The sequence below is a fragment of the Molothrus ater genome, chromosome Z (genome assembly GCF_012460135.2).
Source record: "Molothrus ater isolate BHLD 08-10-18 breed brown headed cowbird chromosome Z, BPBGC_Mater_1.1, whole genome shotgun sequence".
NCBI classification, from domain to species: Eukaryota; Metazoa; Chordata; class Aves; order Passeriformes; family Icteridae; genus Molothrus; species Molothrus ater.
The window spans coordinates 65,632,886-65,650,543 of NC_050511.2; the positions used below are offsets into that span (position 1 = coordinate 65,632,886).

The window sequence follows — 17,658 nt, forward strand, 5'->3', positions numbered from 1 at the left end:
AAAGGCAATAACCCTTCCTTATTTCGCTGGAGACTCAGATAAGCCAAACTCTGATCAAGAGGCCTTGATAAACCAGGGACAACTGTGTCTCTGTAAGGTCTGATTCAGCCAGGCCATAAAACACGTGAGTAGTGCCTGAGAGGGGATGAGCAAACCTCTGCTAGGTGTGTGCCTGCCAAAATCAGAATGAGAGCCAGAGGTTTTCACGAGTGGCTGAGGATGCAACAAGGTATGTGCAGCTATGGGGACAGATGGTTACTCTGCCTCTGAGAACTAAGGCTCTCTAGAAGGTGATCCTCAAGCAATAAATCAGTGCAGCTATCCAGCTATCCCTTTTTGGTAGTGTTTTGGGGTTTTTTGGGGGGTTTTTTTGGGGTTTTTTTTTGTCCGAAATGGGCAAAACAAACTGCTGTCAAAGAGGGGAAGGGACAGATGAATTTCCTCCAAGATGTTCATGTTGTCACCACCATGGGGCCCAGACCACCAGGCATCTTACAAATTCCGACCTAAGAGGTGAATCAGTGGCAGTCAGTCAGCCCTGGAGGCAGGCAATCTTTGAGAGTCAACTCTTATTTTTAAGCATTATCCCCTGTTCATCTGAGTGTGAATATGGCCCACCAAGTGCTGCCATGCCAGGCACCACTGGCTGGTCACCCACCTGAGCCAGGGAACACATGCAGGACCATCACCAGGGCTGGTGCAGGGTTTGTGTTTTTATAAGAAAGCAGAGTTTCCCCCCACTCTGTGCTGTGGAAGGCCACCTATGCTGGCCTGCCACTTGTTGAATCCACACAGAACTGACCCTTCTCAGGCCAACTTTTGATCCAGCTTCCCGTGCAAAACTGTCCTTGAGACATTGTCAGCTTGTCCTCACAGACAGCCCTGCAGGACACCCATGACTGCTGCACCAGACACCAGAAGGACATTGCACTGTGAAATACTCCAAACAAGTGAAGGTTAAAGTCAAATTCTAGACTTCAGAGGAAGGGGCACAAGCCAGACACAGAGGGGAGGTGACCAGTTCCAGCTCATGCTGCTGCTGGCTCCTCAGAAAGATCCAGCCTCTCCCAGCACTTGCTGCTTCTCATCCTGCAAACCTTAGGCTGAAAGGGGGGAGCTGACCTTCCCAGGAGCCCCTTCCACACAGATGTAATAAAAATAGCAAAAATATTTCTAAGAGGACTTTGTATTTCCCCATTTAGGGTCAGTGTGTGTGTGTGTGTGTGTTAGTGCCCTTTCAGCCCAGGTGGTGCCTGGAATAGTGAGGAATGCTTCGAACACCCCAGAAAGGTGGCAAATAAGATCCCAAAAGAGGCACTGGACTGCAATGACCCCACACCCCAGGGCAGCAGGTGTGTGAGGGTGCAGCCTTACCAGGACTCTCTTTTCTCACTCACACGTACATGGAAATTTGTAACAGCATTGCAAAAGCAGTGTTTAATTGCAAGGCACAAATCCCTTCCAAAAGCAGAGTTTAACTTCCCCGCCAAGAACACATGTATTTAGTATAGATTTAATTATATGATATAGGAAAGGAAAGATTTGCACAGATAACTATGGTGATGAGTGCCACAGAAATGCCTATAAATAAATAAAAACACAGAGTGAACCCAGACATCTTCAACAGAGTTTGAGGGGGAACCTTCCCCCCCCAAAAAAAGCCAAACACGTCCAAAGAATAAAAAAAGCTCTGCTTGGCACTCACTACATATTCTCTCATTTTAAAGAAAGAAGAGAACACCACCACCTCTTTTTGACACAGGACCCAGTGCTCCTTTGGGCTCACTCAAGTCAAAAGTCACAAGGTGGGCACATCTTTATTTGCATTCCCAGTGTCTCCTTCCTGCTGCTTCTCATCACCTGTTCATCACCTGAGAACATATTTGTGCATACTAAATAATGAGCATTGCTGGGAACCTCGTGAACTTCTGTGTCATTTGAATTCAGAGAAAAAAAGAAATTAAAAAAATTGAGCTTTCACACACCTCCCAGGTTGAAAACCCTGACCACGTTATACATTTTCTTCATTGTAATAAAGGAAACGAGATGAGGCCCTACGGGAGCCTGAATGGTGATGTGTGGCTTGCTTTTTCATTGCACCCCACAGACATGAAAAGCACTTGCCAAGCTGCTGATCGAGGCCCCCTTGTCTCTTGGTTTCTGATTCCTTTTGTGTTTTTCAGTCTTTCATCTCAATTTCTCTGTTCATTCACAAAGTGTTTTGTCATTTCGTTCCCACCATGGGGCTCCAAGGACTGGATCTTTATGAAGAGCACCCAGGTGTAAAGTGAGAGCCCCATCTCCCAAACAAAATTATCAGCCTGCCTCCACAGCAAAATTGCAAATTCCCTTGCAATGAACTGGTAATCTTAAATTGTGTCACTGCAATCTCAGTGTGGGAGACAGAGGAAGAGAAAAAGAGGGGGCAGGGTTGGACTCAGGGAACTCAGAGGTCTTCTGCTCTTCTACAATAATGATTCTGTGATTCTGTGAAAAAGGGAAAGAAGAAGAAAAGAAAAAGGAAAAGAAAAAGGAAAAGGGAAAGAAAAAGAGAAAGAAAAAGGAAAAGGGAAAGAAAAAGAAAAAGAAAAAGAAAAAGAAAAAGAAAAAGAAAAAGAAAAAGAAAAAGAAAAAGAAAAAGAAAAAGAAAAAGAAAAAGAAAAAGAGAAAAAGGAAAAAGGAAAAAGAGGAGAGGAGAGGAGAGGAGAGGAGAGGAGAGGAGAGGAGAGGAGAGGAGAGGAGAGGAGAGGAAAATAAAAAAGAAAAGAAAAGAAAAGAAAAGAAAAGAAAAGAAAAGAAAAGAAAAGAAAAGAAAAGAAAAGAAAAGAAAAGAAAAGAAAAGAAAAGAAAAGAAAAGAAAAGAAAAGAAAAGAAAAGAAAAGAAAAGAAAAGAAAAGAAAAGAAAAGAAAAGAAAAGAAAAGAAAAGAAAAGAAAAGAAAAGAAAAGAAAGAGAGAAAGAAAGAGAGAAAGAGAGAAAGAGAGAAAGAGAGAAAGAGAGAAAGAAAGAAAGAAAGAAAGAAAGAAAGAAAGAAAGAAAGAAAGAAAGAAAGAAAGAAAGAAAGAAAGAAAGAAAATAACAGCAGACCTACCATACTTCAAAGAAGTATCATCTGCTGTTGCCCAAAACAGCTCTATGTTTGAGACATTTGTATATGAAGGGAGGGAATCAGAGCAGCTGTTACTCCATCGGGCGCTGCTGAGCCGTTTTGGGTGCCTGTAAATTTTCTTCCTACCAACTTCTCTCCTTTTTTCCCATTCCTGTCTCGGGAGCCATACAGGCAGTGGCAGAGTGGACTCTGTGTGCTTCCAGGTGCTGGCTGTTAGTCCTGCCTGGGAAAAGAGAGTCACAGCATTTATCCTGGGAGCTTGTCTGTCTGCTGTCTCCTTGCTCCCAGTAGCCAGGCAGCGCAAAGCTACAGGCAAGGAAAGACTGAAAAATATCTGCTGAGTGACTTCCCTGTGCTTCCTTCCCTGAGGAAATTCATGCACCAAGGTTTATATATGATATACATCTGCAGAGGAAGAGATTTCTGTCTAGTGCTTCTGTGCTGCCTAGTGGGATGTTGTTCATGGACAGTCAGTATTTATGTCAATTACTGACTTGGACAGAGTTATTAAATGTAAACTGTGGCACCTTATGTTTAGCACAAAACAAAATGCTGGGAGAAGCCAGTCAGAGAAAACCTCTGACTTAACACAGTGGTTTGGCCAATGTTTAAATCATTCCTTTCCTCTATATTCTCCCATACCTCCCTTCCCCCTGCCTCCCTTCCCCCCTCCTTTGCCTTGTTCACACACAGCTTCCAGTGCTGGACCCTGCAGATTCGGATCTTAAACTTTTTCAAAGTGCTACCTATTTATATATAATGCTTTGGATTTGTTTATGCAGTTCATTTGCATAGCCCCAAATCAGCATAAAGCATAACCTCATCTCACCAAGGGGATTTACCTGCAACCAAACGAATTTGGTTTGTTAATGAAGTAGTCAGATTCCCAGACAGCCCTGATAGACCTTGATCACTTCTTAGAAAGAGATTTCTCTCGCCTGGAATGAATTTCAGTACCCAGTACAAAAGGACACTGCATTTTTGACACTTGCTGCTCAAGACTTAGGAGAACAACAACAGGGAAAGGCATAAAGAAACAGTGTTTTGAAAGTGTAATCAAAGAGAAAAAACCTGAAGTTAGATTTGAGCCACTAAACATTGCTGTGGTCAGTTTCCCTCTCCATGTAACAGTAAACATAACAGCAGCAAATACACAAACCCTGCAATTATTAATAATGCCTCAGTAATAAAGCTGTACAAATAAATGATGAGTTATTCCAACCTGTGTGTATGTTTAGGTACAAGAGCAGGAAAACACTTTGACAAACAGGGTACTCATGAAACTTTGTCTTGTACAGGTGACACTTTGCAAAGTGTAACAAAGAAAATCCTGAAAAGTATTTTTTTTTCTGTTTTGAATAAAATTTGGAGAAACACCTGTCCTTAAAAAAAAAAAAAGGGGGGGGGGAGATTGATGGGTAGGGGCTTCTCAGATGTCCTGGAAATAAAAAAAAAACAAACCAGTAAACCAAAACATCATGTAAATACTGACTGAAATATCATATTATGCTAAATATGCTGGCATTCTTCCAGTCTACAGTAGAGTAGATTAACTCATCCATATGTAAAAATCTCATATTTACTTTCTCTTCACAAATTCATTAAAAAACACAACCAAAGTCAAATCCTTCTAGCCTTTGGTAGTACACAACAAATTCAAGGCTGAGTTAGAGCTAGAGGTTAGATCCTTTGCTTCTCTGTAGTGTGTAGAAAAGGGGAAACAGTGGGAATCTGAAAGGCAGCAGCCTCAGAGACTACAGAAAATAAATATCTTTTTCTTCTCCCTTCCCTACCACCTATATTTTTAGGCCAGTTCCTAATTAATCACGGAACTCCTTGCCACAAGGTCCCTTAGAAGCCAGAAGCTCAGGAAGGCACCAAAGAGGATCAAATATTTATTAAGTAAGTGGAATCTGCAGAGCTCCAGCACAAAATAAACACAGGTTGGAAAGGCATCCGTGCTTCTCAGGCTCCTGAGCTTGAACAAACGTGTAATCATCAGGGCTCCCTGGAAGGGAGTTTTCCAGGGAAAGCAACGTGGGATCACCTTAGAGATGCCCATCACAGGGCCACTTGTGCCTTTCAGCCCCATTTCTGGCCAGCAGCTGGGACAGAACACCCACGGCCAGACAGAAGTGCCCTGCTCCTCTGCTCCTCCTCTGCACCACAGTTACAAGTGGGTATCTTTGCATAGGAGTGAGTTTTACACTGTGAACAAAACAAATGCTGGTCAGAAGGTGTTTGCAGAAGGAAGGGAATTAAACATCTTGTACACGTGACAGCAGCTTTGTAATATCCTCTAAAGCTGCAGAGAGCATGGACAGTTACTGGGGAGGCAGGAAGGCTGAAAGTAGCGAAGTTGTTTTGCTTTGCACTGGAAAGCATTTTGATATTTTGAAATGTGGGATAATAACCTGCTGCACAGCCAACAAATTCAGCCACCCCTCGTCAGCCAGGGGAGTCTGTTCCTGAAACAGTGTGATGTGGGAACTAAGAATGGACAGCCAAGCCTTGTACATCCCAGTGCAAAGACAAATGCATCCCTTTGGGCAGCCCCCTTACGTTGCCAACAGCATTATTGAATCAGTATTGAATCAGTTTTGAGTCTAAACACAGGACAAAATCTCCTCCAGAGCTCACAAAGTAAATTCCAACATGGTTCAGTAATTGCCATCAGTGTTGCCTCTAGTACTTTATCAACATACTAATTCACAATATTAATTTTTATCAGAAAAGAGGAATGCAACAACAGGTGCTAAGCCCCCAGGAGATCCCCCAAGGAAGAAGACCCTGGATGAGATTTGGACACTGAAGAGTGCTGACACCATGGCACCCTCCCAGAGGCCTGGTGTGTGAAATCAAACTCATGCAGGAACCTCAAGGAGCTGTTTTCCTCATGTGAGAAAAGACCTCTCTGCAGAATTTCTACACAGGCAGGAAGCACAGGGTGGACTCAGGGGCAAAAGCCCATGGAGTTGGGTTTTTCCACGGGGAAAATGCAGGTCTGGTTCCTCAGGCCAGCCGATTCAGAGAGCCTCCCATGTCTTTCCAGAGCTGGAAGGGCAAAGCACAGCAAAGATTCTGCTTCTGCCAGGGTTCCACAGGGCTCCATCCTCAGCCCTGTGCTCTTCAACATCTTTGTAAATGACCTGGGCACAGGACTGGAAGGGACAATGAGCAAGTTCACAGATGATACGAAACTGAGAGGAGCAGCTGAGTCCTTTGAGGTTAGGGAGGCCCTGCAGAGAGACCTCGACAAATGAGAGGCCTTGGCAATCAACAGCTATATGGAGTTTAATGGGTGAAAGTGACAGATTCTGCACCTGGCATGGTCCTGGGGTTCCTGGTCAATGGCCAGCTGGACACGAGCCAGCAGGGACATCCCTGTCCTGGGGACACCAGGCCCAGCATGGCCGCTGGGCCAGGCAGGGATTGTCCTGCTCTGCGCTGGGCCGGGGAGGCCTCACCTGGAATATTGGGTGCAGTTCTGGCATCACAACACAAAAAAGGCATTGAACTGTCAGGGAGTGTGCAGAGGAGGCCATGGGGATGGTGCAGGGCCTTGAGGGGAAGCTCTGTGAGGAGCAGCTGAGGGCGCTGGGTCTGTTGAGATGGAGGAGAGCGAGGGGAGGCCTCACTGCAGCTCTGCAGCTTCCTCATGAGGGGAACAGGAGGGGCAGGCACTGATCTGTGCTCTGTGGTGACCAGGGAATGGCCTGAAGTTGTGTCAGGAAAGGTTTAGGTAGGATATTAGGAGAAGGTTCTTCCCCCAGAGGTTGTTTGGCCACTGGAACAGGCTCCCCAGGGAATGGGCATGGCACCAAGCCTGACAGAGTTCAAGGAGCATTTGGACAGTGCTTTTGGGCACATGGTGAGACTCAGGGATGGTTCTGTGCGGGGTCAGCAGTTGGACTTGATGGTCCTTGAGGGTCTCTTTCAACTCAACTTATTCTGTGATTCTGCAACTCTGTGATTCAGTGACACTTGGACGTGCACAAACAGACTCTGAGCACCATCGAGGAGGCTCCCAGTAAAGGAACCCCTTTGTGCTGGTGGCATGGATTTCCTGTCAGATCTTTCCTAACTGCTGCAGTGGTAGTGGGGTAAATCATTCTGGATAACTGTGGGATATCTCTTCTTAAAATTAAAGGCCTTAAACCAAATAACACAGGGAAGCTGGATTATTTTGTTGAATAAAGCCTGAAAGTTTAACAGTGGAGAACTTGAATGGCAAGATTTAAGCAAGCCTTAGCTTGTGCTTGATAAACAAGCATGCTGTACCCAAAGCAAAACCATGCAAAACTTTCCAGGGTTGCAGCAAGATGGCTGCGGTGATAGCAGCACATGATTACCCTTCTGCTCACCTAGGTTTCACAGTGAAAGCAGCTTAGCGTGTTCCGTGTTCCCTAAAACTTCTTCTTAATTAGCAAGTCATGAGGTTGACCCCAAGCTAGCCAGGTCTGTGTGAAAATCACCATCTTGGTTACAAAAGAAGTCACAGCTCCAAGAGTACGGAAAACATTACTGAAGGGAAAAGGTGCAGCTGTCTAATGCCTCTTGTGAGCAGCTATTAGGGCCGCCTGTCTCCTGTAAATCTCTGGGAACGCACACTCTAAATATAGAATAAACATTAATAAAGCACAAGCCACTTTTTCCCCTCCTGTCTTTCACACCATTAAGGTTCAAGCCTCGAGGGCTCACAGGCAATGCATCCAAAGGTGAAAAAGAGACTAGCAGATACCTATATGCATCCAGGGTGGAGAACAAGGCTGCAGATCCACCACCACCGCCCACTTCCACGCCGCAGAGACAATTTCTGCGCTCAGTGGCAATGCCTTCAGCAGTAATGAAAATGTTCCCCTGGTAAAGTCACGGCAAGAGCGAAGGGCAGACGAAACGTGAGTCATCCAGGTGTACGGCAGACAGGGGAATGTGGGTGTGTTCCCCTGTGGCTCCAAGCCAATGTGACCTCAATTAAATTTCGGTGAATGATGGGCCTTCCCCCTCTTTTAAGTACACACTCAACTCCGTGTCCAGAGATACATCCACTGAGCCTAAATGCAGCTATTTAATCTGGGGTGCTCTCCTGGCAAGCCTGAGTCAACACGTGGCAGTGCTGCTGGTGGTTCTGGTGGTGTTCCTCTTCCTCTCCATTATCAGTTTAGCTCACCATACCTTGAGTTTACTTCCTCCTACCAGCTCTTCTACAACATCCAGATCCCTGCCCGAGTCCTACTCAAGTGGTGTAACCACTGCTCTGTCTGTCCCCAGCTTGCAAACCATTCCTATTCTCCTGCTGCCCTTGAGCACACGACCCAATTGCACTGAGGGGAGGAAAGCCCAGGGACAGACACAGGTTAATTTGGAAATTCTTGCACTCAAAATGCTGTTAAAAGTGCCTGCCAGGGACTCCAGTGAAAGCAGGCTAGCTCCAAGATCCAGCACACTCCCATAGGAAACCTGTGTAAACTAATTCTGTCGAACCGTTAGCACTCGGGGTGATTAACCGCAGCACTCTCTGATCTTCCCTTATTAAAGAGAAGGAGAATGAAATTCACTGATTCATATCAGCTTAATATAAATCCTTCTGAGATTCACCGTTGAGTTCAGCTGCAGCAGGATCTGGTAGCCACCACGAGGGTTGAGAAAACTCCTTTGCAAGTAGCCCTCCGTGTGACAGGGGTGGCTGAAGCCCTGGGTGACAGGGTGCTGGGTCACAGTCAAACCCAGGCTCCCAGGCCATGGGTGTGCAGCAGACAAGTGCATGGCAGCTGCGGCTCTGAGAAGATTTTTACTCTGGTGCCACTTTTGAATACTTGGCACTCGGCAGGCAGGCATGTGCCATCTTGTTTTAAGCAGCTCCATCTCTACATGCTAAGCGCGCTCCAGAGAGAGATTTGGGCTAGGGGTGAGCAGGATTAAGGACGGCTGTAGTTTGACTGCAGAGATAACTCTCTGCTGCAAGAGATTTTGCCTTCAGTAGCTGAAATAGTGCTCTGGGGCAGCTCTGGAGGTGCTCACCCCATGTCACAGAGGCCACCCCTAATAACCTCAAACCCTGACTTCTAAATGCCCCAGCAAAGTGGCACACGTACAGCTTTAGCAACGCTAAACAAATCTTGTTTTTCAAGACATACTTACAAGACTTCTCGGTGTTTTACATATGTTTTTATGAGATACGCTTTTTGATACATGTGTTGTTTCACTGCATCCATGTGCAATCCTGCACCTAAGTGCAACTGCAGGATTGCAGACACGACGAAACAGGTGGCAAACACAACGTGCTGTTTCCAGCTCTACTTACCAGAGCACTGCTCATTTCAGCATTTCCCCCAGAGACCTCCTTAAGAGTAAGGACTGCCTCTCATAGGTTGAATGATGTATGGCAAAAAGTGAGCAGTTGGCTCCTGTCCTCCCAAAAAAGTATAGGAGTAGCAATTTGGAAATGCTTAAAGACACAGCAGCATTTCCTTTTAAATACAAAGTTACAGTCCTGCCTCTTTCAGTCTGGAAATTCATACATGAAGACAGCTTGGCTAGAATCAGGGAAAAAAAGAAGGGAATTTAAAAAAAAAAATCAAGTGGAATAGGGAACAATGCTCTGTTTCAAGAATGCCATTGTTCATGCAACTAGAAACCTAGGGTCCATAAAAACATCAAGCAAAAACTGAAGCTGGCTGAAGCAGATAATGCCTTACTAAGTGCTACAGTGCCTTACAAAATTCTTAAGGGTGCATAATGACAGAATGCTTGAAAAGCAAAAGAAACCAGTTTCCCAGATGAAATATTCAGATTTCAGTACTTACAGATGTGCTAGAATGTAGATCTTGCACCTATGTAAGAGGTTTTGAGTGGCAGCCATACAAAGGAGATCCTACACCTACCAAGTATGCTCCAGCATTATTGGATGGGACAATGACATTTCAGGCCCTCAGCGCACACCAGCTTCAATGCTGACCTTGGATCTCTCATCCAGAATTCACAGGCAGAGCAACAGAGGAGGTAAAAAAATGCCTGGTTTAATTGTAAAAAAGTTTTCACATGGAAAAAGCTTCAGATAAAGGATGACTCATGACTTTAATTTAGCTTTAAACGCTTGCTATTTGCAAACCAAACAAGACATTCCCTACTCCCTGTGTTACCTATAAACCAAATCAACAAAGATAGCTTTCAGTTGAACAAAGCATGCCTAGGCGATAAGGGGTGAGAAATATTTTCTGCATCATTATACTACTTACATGAACTGAGGGAGAAATGGCAACGGTCCCCACACAAACACCACATTGAAATGCGAACTTTAGTAGCATTCCAAAGGCACATTCGGACATAAAAAATTGATATTGCCACTTTTGTTTTAACTACTACAAAGATACAAATGCCTCTTGCCTGCTGGTTTTTTGGGTTTTTTTTCCCTCAGCTTTATTGTGCACCTCATACACCCAAATTCCTATCTGACAAACATTACGAATCAGCTGAAGAGGAATCGCTTCTTTCCTTTTAACCGAAGAGCAGTGGGAAAACCAGATCCCATTCACCCAGGCACTAATGTGGAAATCATCTGCTTGCTGCACGTTTCTGCAAGGCAGCTGGAACAATGAGGTCCCAAAGGAGAAGCACCACGGGGCTGGGGATGACCCGGGGCAGGCTCACCGCCCCCAGAGCTGCGGCACGGCACGCGCCGCTGACCTCGCAGCAACACGTCCTCGGTCCCTGCATGGTCAGCCTTCCCCGGCTACGTGTGCATTCCTGCAGGAATCCTGGGTCTTCGTGGAGTGACTGGGCTCCCAGGACAGAGCAGGTTTCAAGAGAGAACTCCGCGCGGGCGATGGTTAAAGTGGAGTTTTGTGCACACGTCCTTTATTCTCCGAGCTAGGTTTAATTCTTTGCTCGACATTACTGAGTGGGTTTTCCTTTGCTCACACTGAGGTGGCTACACCAGCTTGCCTATGAAATCCAAGGCAATGAAGATGGGAATCCTTAATGTTGAAAAGACTGCTAAAAAAATGAAAATAATTCTAGGATTTGTTATCATCAGATGCATAAAGTCGTATGTCCTCAACAGAACTACATCCTCCAAAAAAATCATTTAAACTGAGTTACTTTAAAAATGGTAAATTACAGCTTTACCCACGCAGGTGAGATAAGCAGCAACTCAACATCCAGAGCAAAAACTTTCCATACACCTTTTTCCCTAAAAAGAGATGTTACATCAGCACTGCACTTACACAATCCTGTCTTTCAGAGTCTTGAGACTACAAGCATTTTGCCACCACCCCCTCCTTGCCTTGGTAAACTCAACCACCAACAAATACCTAACAAACTTCCTGTGGCCATGTCCATACACAGAAAAAAACTAGAGCAACCGTTCAGATAAAATATTATAGGTTTATTTAAAACTTATTTTCACCTTGAATATGCAAAATACAAATTTCAACAAAATGCTCATTATTACTTCGTAGTTTACAAATATACAAAATAGAAGTTTGCTTAAATTTATATTACATATTTATTATGTAAAGAACTATATAGAAAACATTTGTTCTGCTTAAGGCATATTTGGGAATAAACCATTGTACAAACTATTGCACATCGAAACCACAGTGCATTACAGACTGTCTGCATAAAGTTATTTTCTTAACAAAAAAGATAAACCAGGGTTATTCACCTGATTTAGGTCATAATTGGCAATCGGAAGATAAAAAATAGTTCCTTGTCAGATATGCAGCAGTTTGAGAACTTTGGCTTCCTGTTTTTGGTACCTCTAGAACCAACAGTCACTAAGCACCATGAAATAGGCTTTTAAAATATAATTCTCTACCTGAATTTTTCCTCCTCTTTTAACGTTGTAATGGCTTTTAGAAGGAAAAAGAAAAAAAAAAAAGAAAGTACAAGATGACATGTACATCTAATATTGCATTGAAAGGAAATTAAGGGAATGTAATTTCCCTGTGTAATATCCCCACCCTCCGAACTACATACAGTCTGTTTAACCCTGATATCCGTGACTTCCAGTCACTCCTTGGCATTCTGTAGTCCAGAAATAATTCAAGTTGGATTTACAAATGGAATGATAGAAGATCCAGTCATTGACCCCCAACGTCTTTGGTTCTCTTAAGTGTATAACTATAAAAAAAAAAGAAAGTTGCAATGTCCATATGCAGTTATCCCTCTTTTCCACTCTTTGGAAGACTTCACCTTGATTATCTGTAGTGCTTAAAATGAGTTCTCCCCGTCTTGTGGAAGACAGTCCTTGTGCTGTAAATACTGAATCTCTGCGGCAGTCGGGGGAAAGATCCACTGCTTTCCCAAATCAGAAGTGCCTCTTCATGTGTAAGGCGAGGTGGTCCGACCTGGAGAAGGCTCTGTCACAGCGCTGGCACTGGAAAGGGCGGTGGCCCGTGTGTTTTCTGTAGTGACGAGTGAGTTCATCGGATCGGGCAAACTTCCACCCGCAGCCTTCCCAGTCACAGTGATAAGGCTTCTCACCTGTAAAAAAAAAAAAACAAAAAAAACCAAACCAAAAAAAAAACAAAAAAACAAGCGGTGAAACACACGAGTTAGGATTTTTGGGTTTTTTTTTTTTTGCAGCTACCACTTGTAGCATCTTCTTTCAAGCAGTTGTCCTAGATAAAACAAAGGGTGGTCAAACGCAATGAACTTCATGAAGCAGTTGCAAACAAACTACAAAGACTAAAAGAGCAAGGCTGTCTTTTCAAGATGTACAGGTGCTATGAAATGCTAGTGTCACTTAAATCTTCCCTAAAATGCTCCTTTTCACTGCCTTGCACACCAGGCTTCAGAGCACCTGAGCGTGTATTTTTGCTGGTGGTGTTACACAATCAAATAGCAACCAGAAATAGCTCAGCAGACAACGTATTTAGATAATTGTAGGTCTCAAGAATGAAAAAACAGCCGGAAACTGTTTTCATTAGCTCGGCCTGATTAAGGACTCAGTCTTACTAGTGTCTTCATTATACAAAAACTACTGTCGATAGCAAAATGAGCTTCCCCAACAATTACAAACTCCCTGTCCTACACATCCTGGGGATGGTGCTGACTGGCTTGGGGCAGATGTTCACTGATCACTTGCCAATTTTTTCCCCCTTTCTGCCACTACCTGAAGACATAGCCTAACTACTGCCATGCCAGTGTATTTTCCCTTTCCCGTCTCCCCTTCAGGAGAAAGTTTTGAATCAGGTTCACAACCCAGGGATTCAAATTATGCAAATTCCCAGGTTATTTAGTCACTGTTACGGAATGCCCACGCTGGCGAAACCCATGTGCTGTACCTGCTTTCACAAGCTCAGTTACTGCAACTCTGCACTCAGCTGCAAAGTTAGAGACCGGGCTCACACACACACACTTTGGGCAGATTTTATCCCAATTCTAGCAGTGGACAATCGACAGTTAAAGTCTGCTGGTGCAGGGGGAGATGTCCTACAGGTGGGCGAGGCACCCCATCAGTGCTGCCAGCTCAGCTGAAAGCCTCTGCTCTTCGGGGAATCTATCTGTTTTCCCAAAAAGGGAGCAAACAGCTTGCAGAGGGTGCACAACCTCTTGCCCTACAGCCAGCCAAGAGAGGGGTGTGTGTGTGAAGCACTTCACCACCAGCAAAGAAAGCAGTTATCTTCGAGAGAGGGCTGCTGCCTTCTCAGAAGTGGGCCAACACAATCCGGAGCAACAAATCCCTGCTGGCTTCCAGCTACCTGCTAATTAGCTAGCCACATAGCAAGAGAGAAAGAACAAACTCTGACTTGGCAAGAAACCCACCCGCTCCCACATCTGAGTCACTCTGAACCATTAAGCAAAATGTCAAGCCAGTAAGTGAAGACTGCTCAGGACTTCACGTAGCCAAGGGGAGAGGAAAAAAAAAGCCCGGAAACCCAGCAAGGAAAAGCCTTGTTGCTTTTAACCCTTCCACTATGTGAGGGGACCACATCCCGTGCCCCTCAGGCCAGGACATCCCCCTGACCCCGGCGCTGGGACTAACCTGTGTGAGTTCTCAGATGCGCCTTGAGATGAGAGCTCTTGGTATAGGTTTTGCCGCAGCCCGCATAGTCACAGGTGTGTGTGGCCGTCCTTTTCCTAGGCCATGACCGCCGTCCCCTCTTGGGCTTGGTCTCCTCAGGCAGGCAGCTCCCCGGCGGCATCAGCTCTAGGGGCGGACAGGGAGGAATGAGCACGGCCAGCGCCCAAGCCGGGACAATCCGCCGCCCCAGCAGCACCGCGGGGACTCACCTTGGTACTGCAGCGCTCCGGGAGAGAGCTGCTCGGGCAGGAAGGTGGGGTAACCCGGAGCCGGGGGGTACCCTGGCGGCAGCGGCGGGTGGCCCAGCCCCGGCGTGGCGGGGAGACAGTCTCTGCCGCCCAGCATCTCCTCGGGCCCCAGCGACGGCGTACTCCGGGCGGGCAGCGGGCGGCTGCCCAGGGCGAAGTCGTGCTGGGGCGCTCCTCGGGGGCTGCTCCCGTGCGGCGGCGGCGGGGCCAGCGTGCAAGGCGGCGCGGCCTCCTGCTTGATTTTGGGGCACATCCGCGGCAGGGAGGTGTAGGGCGCGCCAGGGCCGTCGGCGCCGGGCGGCGGGGCGGCGGGGCCGCTCTTGGGGCTGAGCCCCGGGTGGCTGTAGTCGCCCACCGCCTTCACCACGAACTTGCCCTGCAGGCTGCCCAGGGGCGGCAGCGCGGCCGGCGCTGGCAGGTACACCGCGTCCAGGTCTGGCCGCATCAGCTCGGCCACGAAGCCTCCCGAGGGGGACACGTCGGTGATGTCGGCCAGGTTGAAGGGCGCGGCGGAGCCGGCGGCGGGAGCCCCGTCGCAGCCGCCGCCGCCGCCGTAGAGGAGACCGGCGGGCTCGGGCCGGGGCAGCGGGTAGGCGAAGGGCCCGGCGGGGCAGGGGCTGGCGGTGGGGGCCGGGGTGGCGGCGGGGGCCACCACTATGGCGGCGGCGGCGGGCTCCTGGTGCATGAGCGAGTTGGAGAGGATGAAGTCGAAGTCCAGGAGCTCATTGAACTCCTCGGCGTCACGGCGGGGCCCGAGAGCGGCGGCGCCTTCCAGCTCCGACGGCGGCGTCTCCACCGGCCGCGCCGACAGCGCCGGCGGCGGCCGCTTCAGCTGCGACAGCTCCTCCCGCCAGCGCTGCGGGGACATTCGCACGGCTCAGCGCCGGCCGCACGGCGCCGCGCCCGCCCCGACGGCCCCCGCCCCGCCCGGCCCCGGCCCCGTCCCGTCCCGCCCGGCCCCGTCCGTGTCGCGGCGCCGCGGCGCCGATACTCACGTTGCCGGGGCCCGCGGGCCGCGCCGCCTTCTCGCGGCCCGCGGCGCCCGCCGCGAAGGTGGCGATGGAGGGAAGGAGCGTGCCGCTGAGCGCCATCTCGCACTCGCCGGGGGGCTGCCTGCGGTGGGGAGACACAGCGGAGTCAGCCGGCGGCCGGGCACGGAGGGGACGGAGGGAAGGAGGGAGGGAAGGCGGCAGCCGCAGCCGGCACGCACCGCATCCGTGCCGGGGCGTCCCGCCGAGCCGCCGCCGCCGCCGTGGTCCCGAGCGCCGGCGCGGAGCAGAGGGAGGGGAGGCGGCACGGACGCGCCGTCCAGCCGCGCGGAGCCGGCGCAGCGCCGCCGCCGGGGCGGTGCCGCGGGAGCGCCCGGCTGCTGCTCCTGCCGCTGCTTCTTCTTCTTCTTCTTCTTCTAGCTCGGCGCTGCGCGGAGCGGGGCGCGGGGCGCTAGCGGCGCCGCGGGGACGAGGAAGAGGAGGAGGAGGAGGCGGCGGCCGCCGCCCGGCAACGCGGCTCCGGCACCGGCAGGGCGGCGGCGCGAGGCGTTTCCCGAGGAGCCGCGGCCATGTGGGGAGCCGGGCAGGACGGACGGGGCGCGGTGGTGCCAGTGGGGAAAGGAGGGCTGGATGGAAGGAGGGATACGCCGGGCGCGCTCCGCCGCCGCCGCCGCCGCGCCCCGCTCGGCACTGCGCGGTCCTGTCGCCGCCGCTCCCTCTTATCACCTCACTTCGCGGGCGCGCCGCCCCCGCCGCCATGGCGACGGCGACAACAAACGGACATGTGAGGAGAAAGGGGGGGACGGGGCGGGACGGGACGGCTCCGGGGAGCGCACGGAGCGAGCGGCGGCTCCGCCCCGAGCGCCCCGTGACGCGGGCGCGGCGGTGACGCGGGAGCGGCGGGGCGGGACGCGGGGACACACGCGCCGGGGATGCCCGCGCGCCGCGGGGGCTCCCGCACCGGCGGCGGGGAGGGAACTCCCGTCGGGAATCGTCGGGAAGGGAGGGAGGAAGGGAGGGAGGAAGGGAGGGAGGGAGGAAGGGAGGGAGGAAGGGAGGGAGGGAGGTGGGACGGAGCATCCCGAGCGGCCGCCGGGGCGCTCTGCCTGTCCGCCTTCCGCCCAGCCTTGCATCTTATTACTGTTTTTCGTTTTCTTTAGTTTTTCTTTAACTTTCTTTTTTATTTTTTTTTATTTCTTCTCTACTTTTTCTTTTCCCTTTTTTCTTTTTTATTTCTTCTTTCTGTTCTCTTTTTTTTTTTAAGTTTTTTGTTTTGTTTTGTTTTGTTTCTTTATTCTTTTTTCTTTCCCCTTTTGTTCATTTTCCGAACCGCCCCGACGGCGCGGTCCTTAACACGGCCCGTGCCAGCCCTGGGCTATTCTCGACTCCTCCATCACCGGGACCGGGGAGCGGCGGTCGGGCAGCCCCCACACCCGGCAGTGGATGCGAGGCTGGGAATAGCCCGTAAAATAAAGTAAAAATAAAATAAAAAAAAAAATAAAAAAGAAACAGAGATAGAAATTAAAACTACAAAACAATCTCCAAATTTAGCACAGCCCCGAGGGGAACCGCAGAGAACGGCCCGGGCTCCTCCAGAGGGCAATGGCGAGCCGGCGCCGCGCCCCGGCGCCGCGCATCCCCGACGGGCCGTGTCCCGGTGCTGCCCGATGGGCTCCGTGCGGCGGGGACGGGCCGTGTCCCGGTGCTGCCCGATGGGCTCCGAGCGGCGGGGACGGGCCGTGTCCCGGTGCTGCCCGATGGGCTCTGTGCGGCGGGGACGGGCCGTGTCCCGGTGCTGCCCGATGGGCTCTGTGCGGCGGGGATGGGCCGTGTCCCGGTGCTGCCCGATGGGCTCTGTGCGGCGGGGACGGGCCGTGTCCCGGCTCCCCCGGCGCTGTCCCGGTCCCCCCGCTGCCCCCCGGCCTCTCTCCAGAACTGGTCAGGCCGGAGGGGTGAAGTCCCAGCTCTGCGTGATTTGCAAACATGAGCCCGAGTAACTTACGATGACTAAATTAAACCCTAAAATAATAATAAAATGCCGGGCTTTATTTTGCCGGACCGGTTTTACCGGTTTTGTGTTGTGAATGTTAATTATTAATAACTCTGGCACTAAAAAGCAGAGCGTTGTATTTTTGGGTTTTTTGTTGGATTTTTGTTGGGTTTGGTTTTGTTTTTTTTTTTTTTTCTCTTCTGCTCAAAGTCCGTGTCCTGGCAAAGGATGTGCCAGGAACCACAGGTACAAAAAGGATTAGTGTGGGGAGATGAAGGCTGGTGAAATACAGGA

At 49.5% G+C, this 17,658-nt stretch overlaps 1 protein-coding gene across 1 annotated transcript; it reads right to left on the reverse strand.

Moving 5' to 3' along the window:
• Positions 1–11,473: 11,473 nt before the first annotated feature.
• On the reverse strand, positions 11,474–16,040 carry KLF4 (KLF transcription factor 4). Its single transcript, XM_036402521.2, has 5 exons — positions 15,596–16,040; positions 15,381–15,498; positions 14,347–15,241; positions 14,099–14,263; positions 11,474–12,594 (listed from the first exon to the last, which is right to left on the reverse strand). Exons 1-5 carry the CDS (start codon positions 15,598–15,600, stop codon positions 12,419–12,421), a joined length of 1,359 nt encoding a protein of 452 aa, XP_036258414.2. The 5' UTR covers positions 15,601–16,040; the 3' UTR covers positions 11,474–12,418.
• Between the last annotated feature and the right edge of the window lie 1,618 nt (positions 16,041–17,658).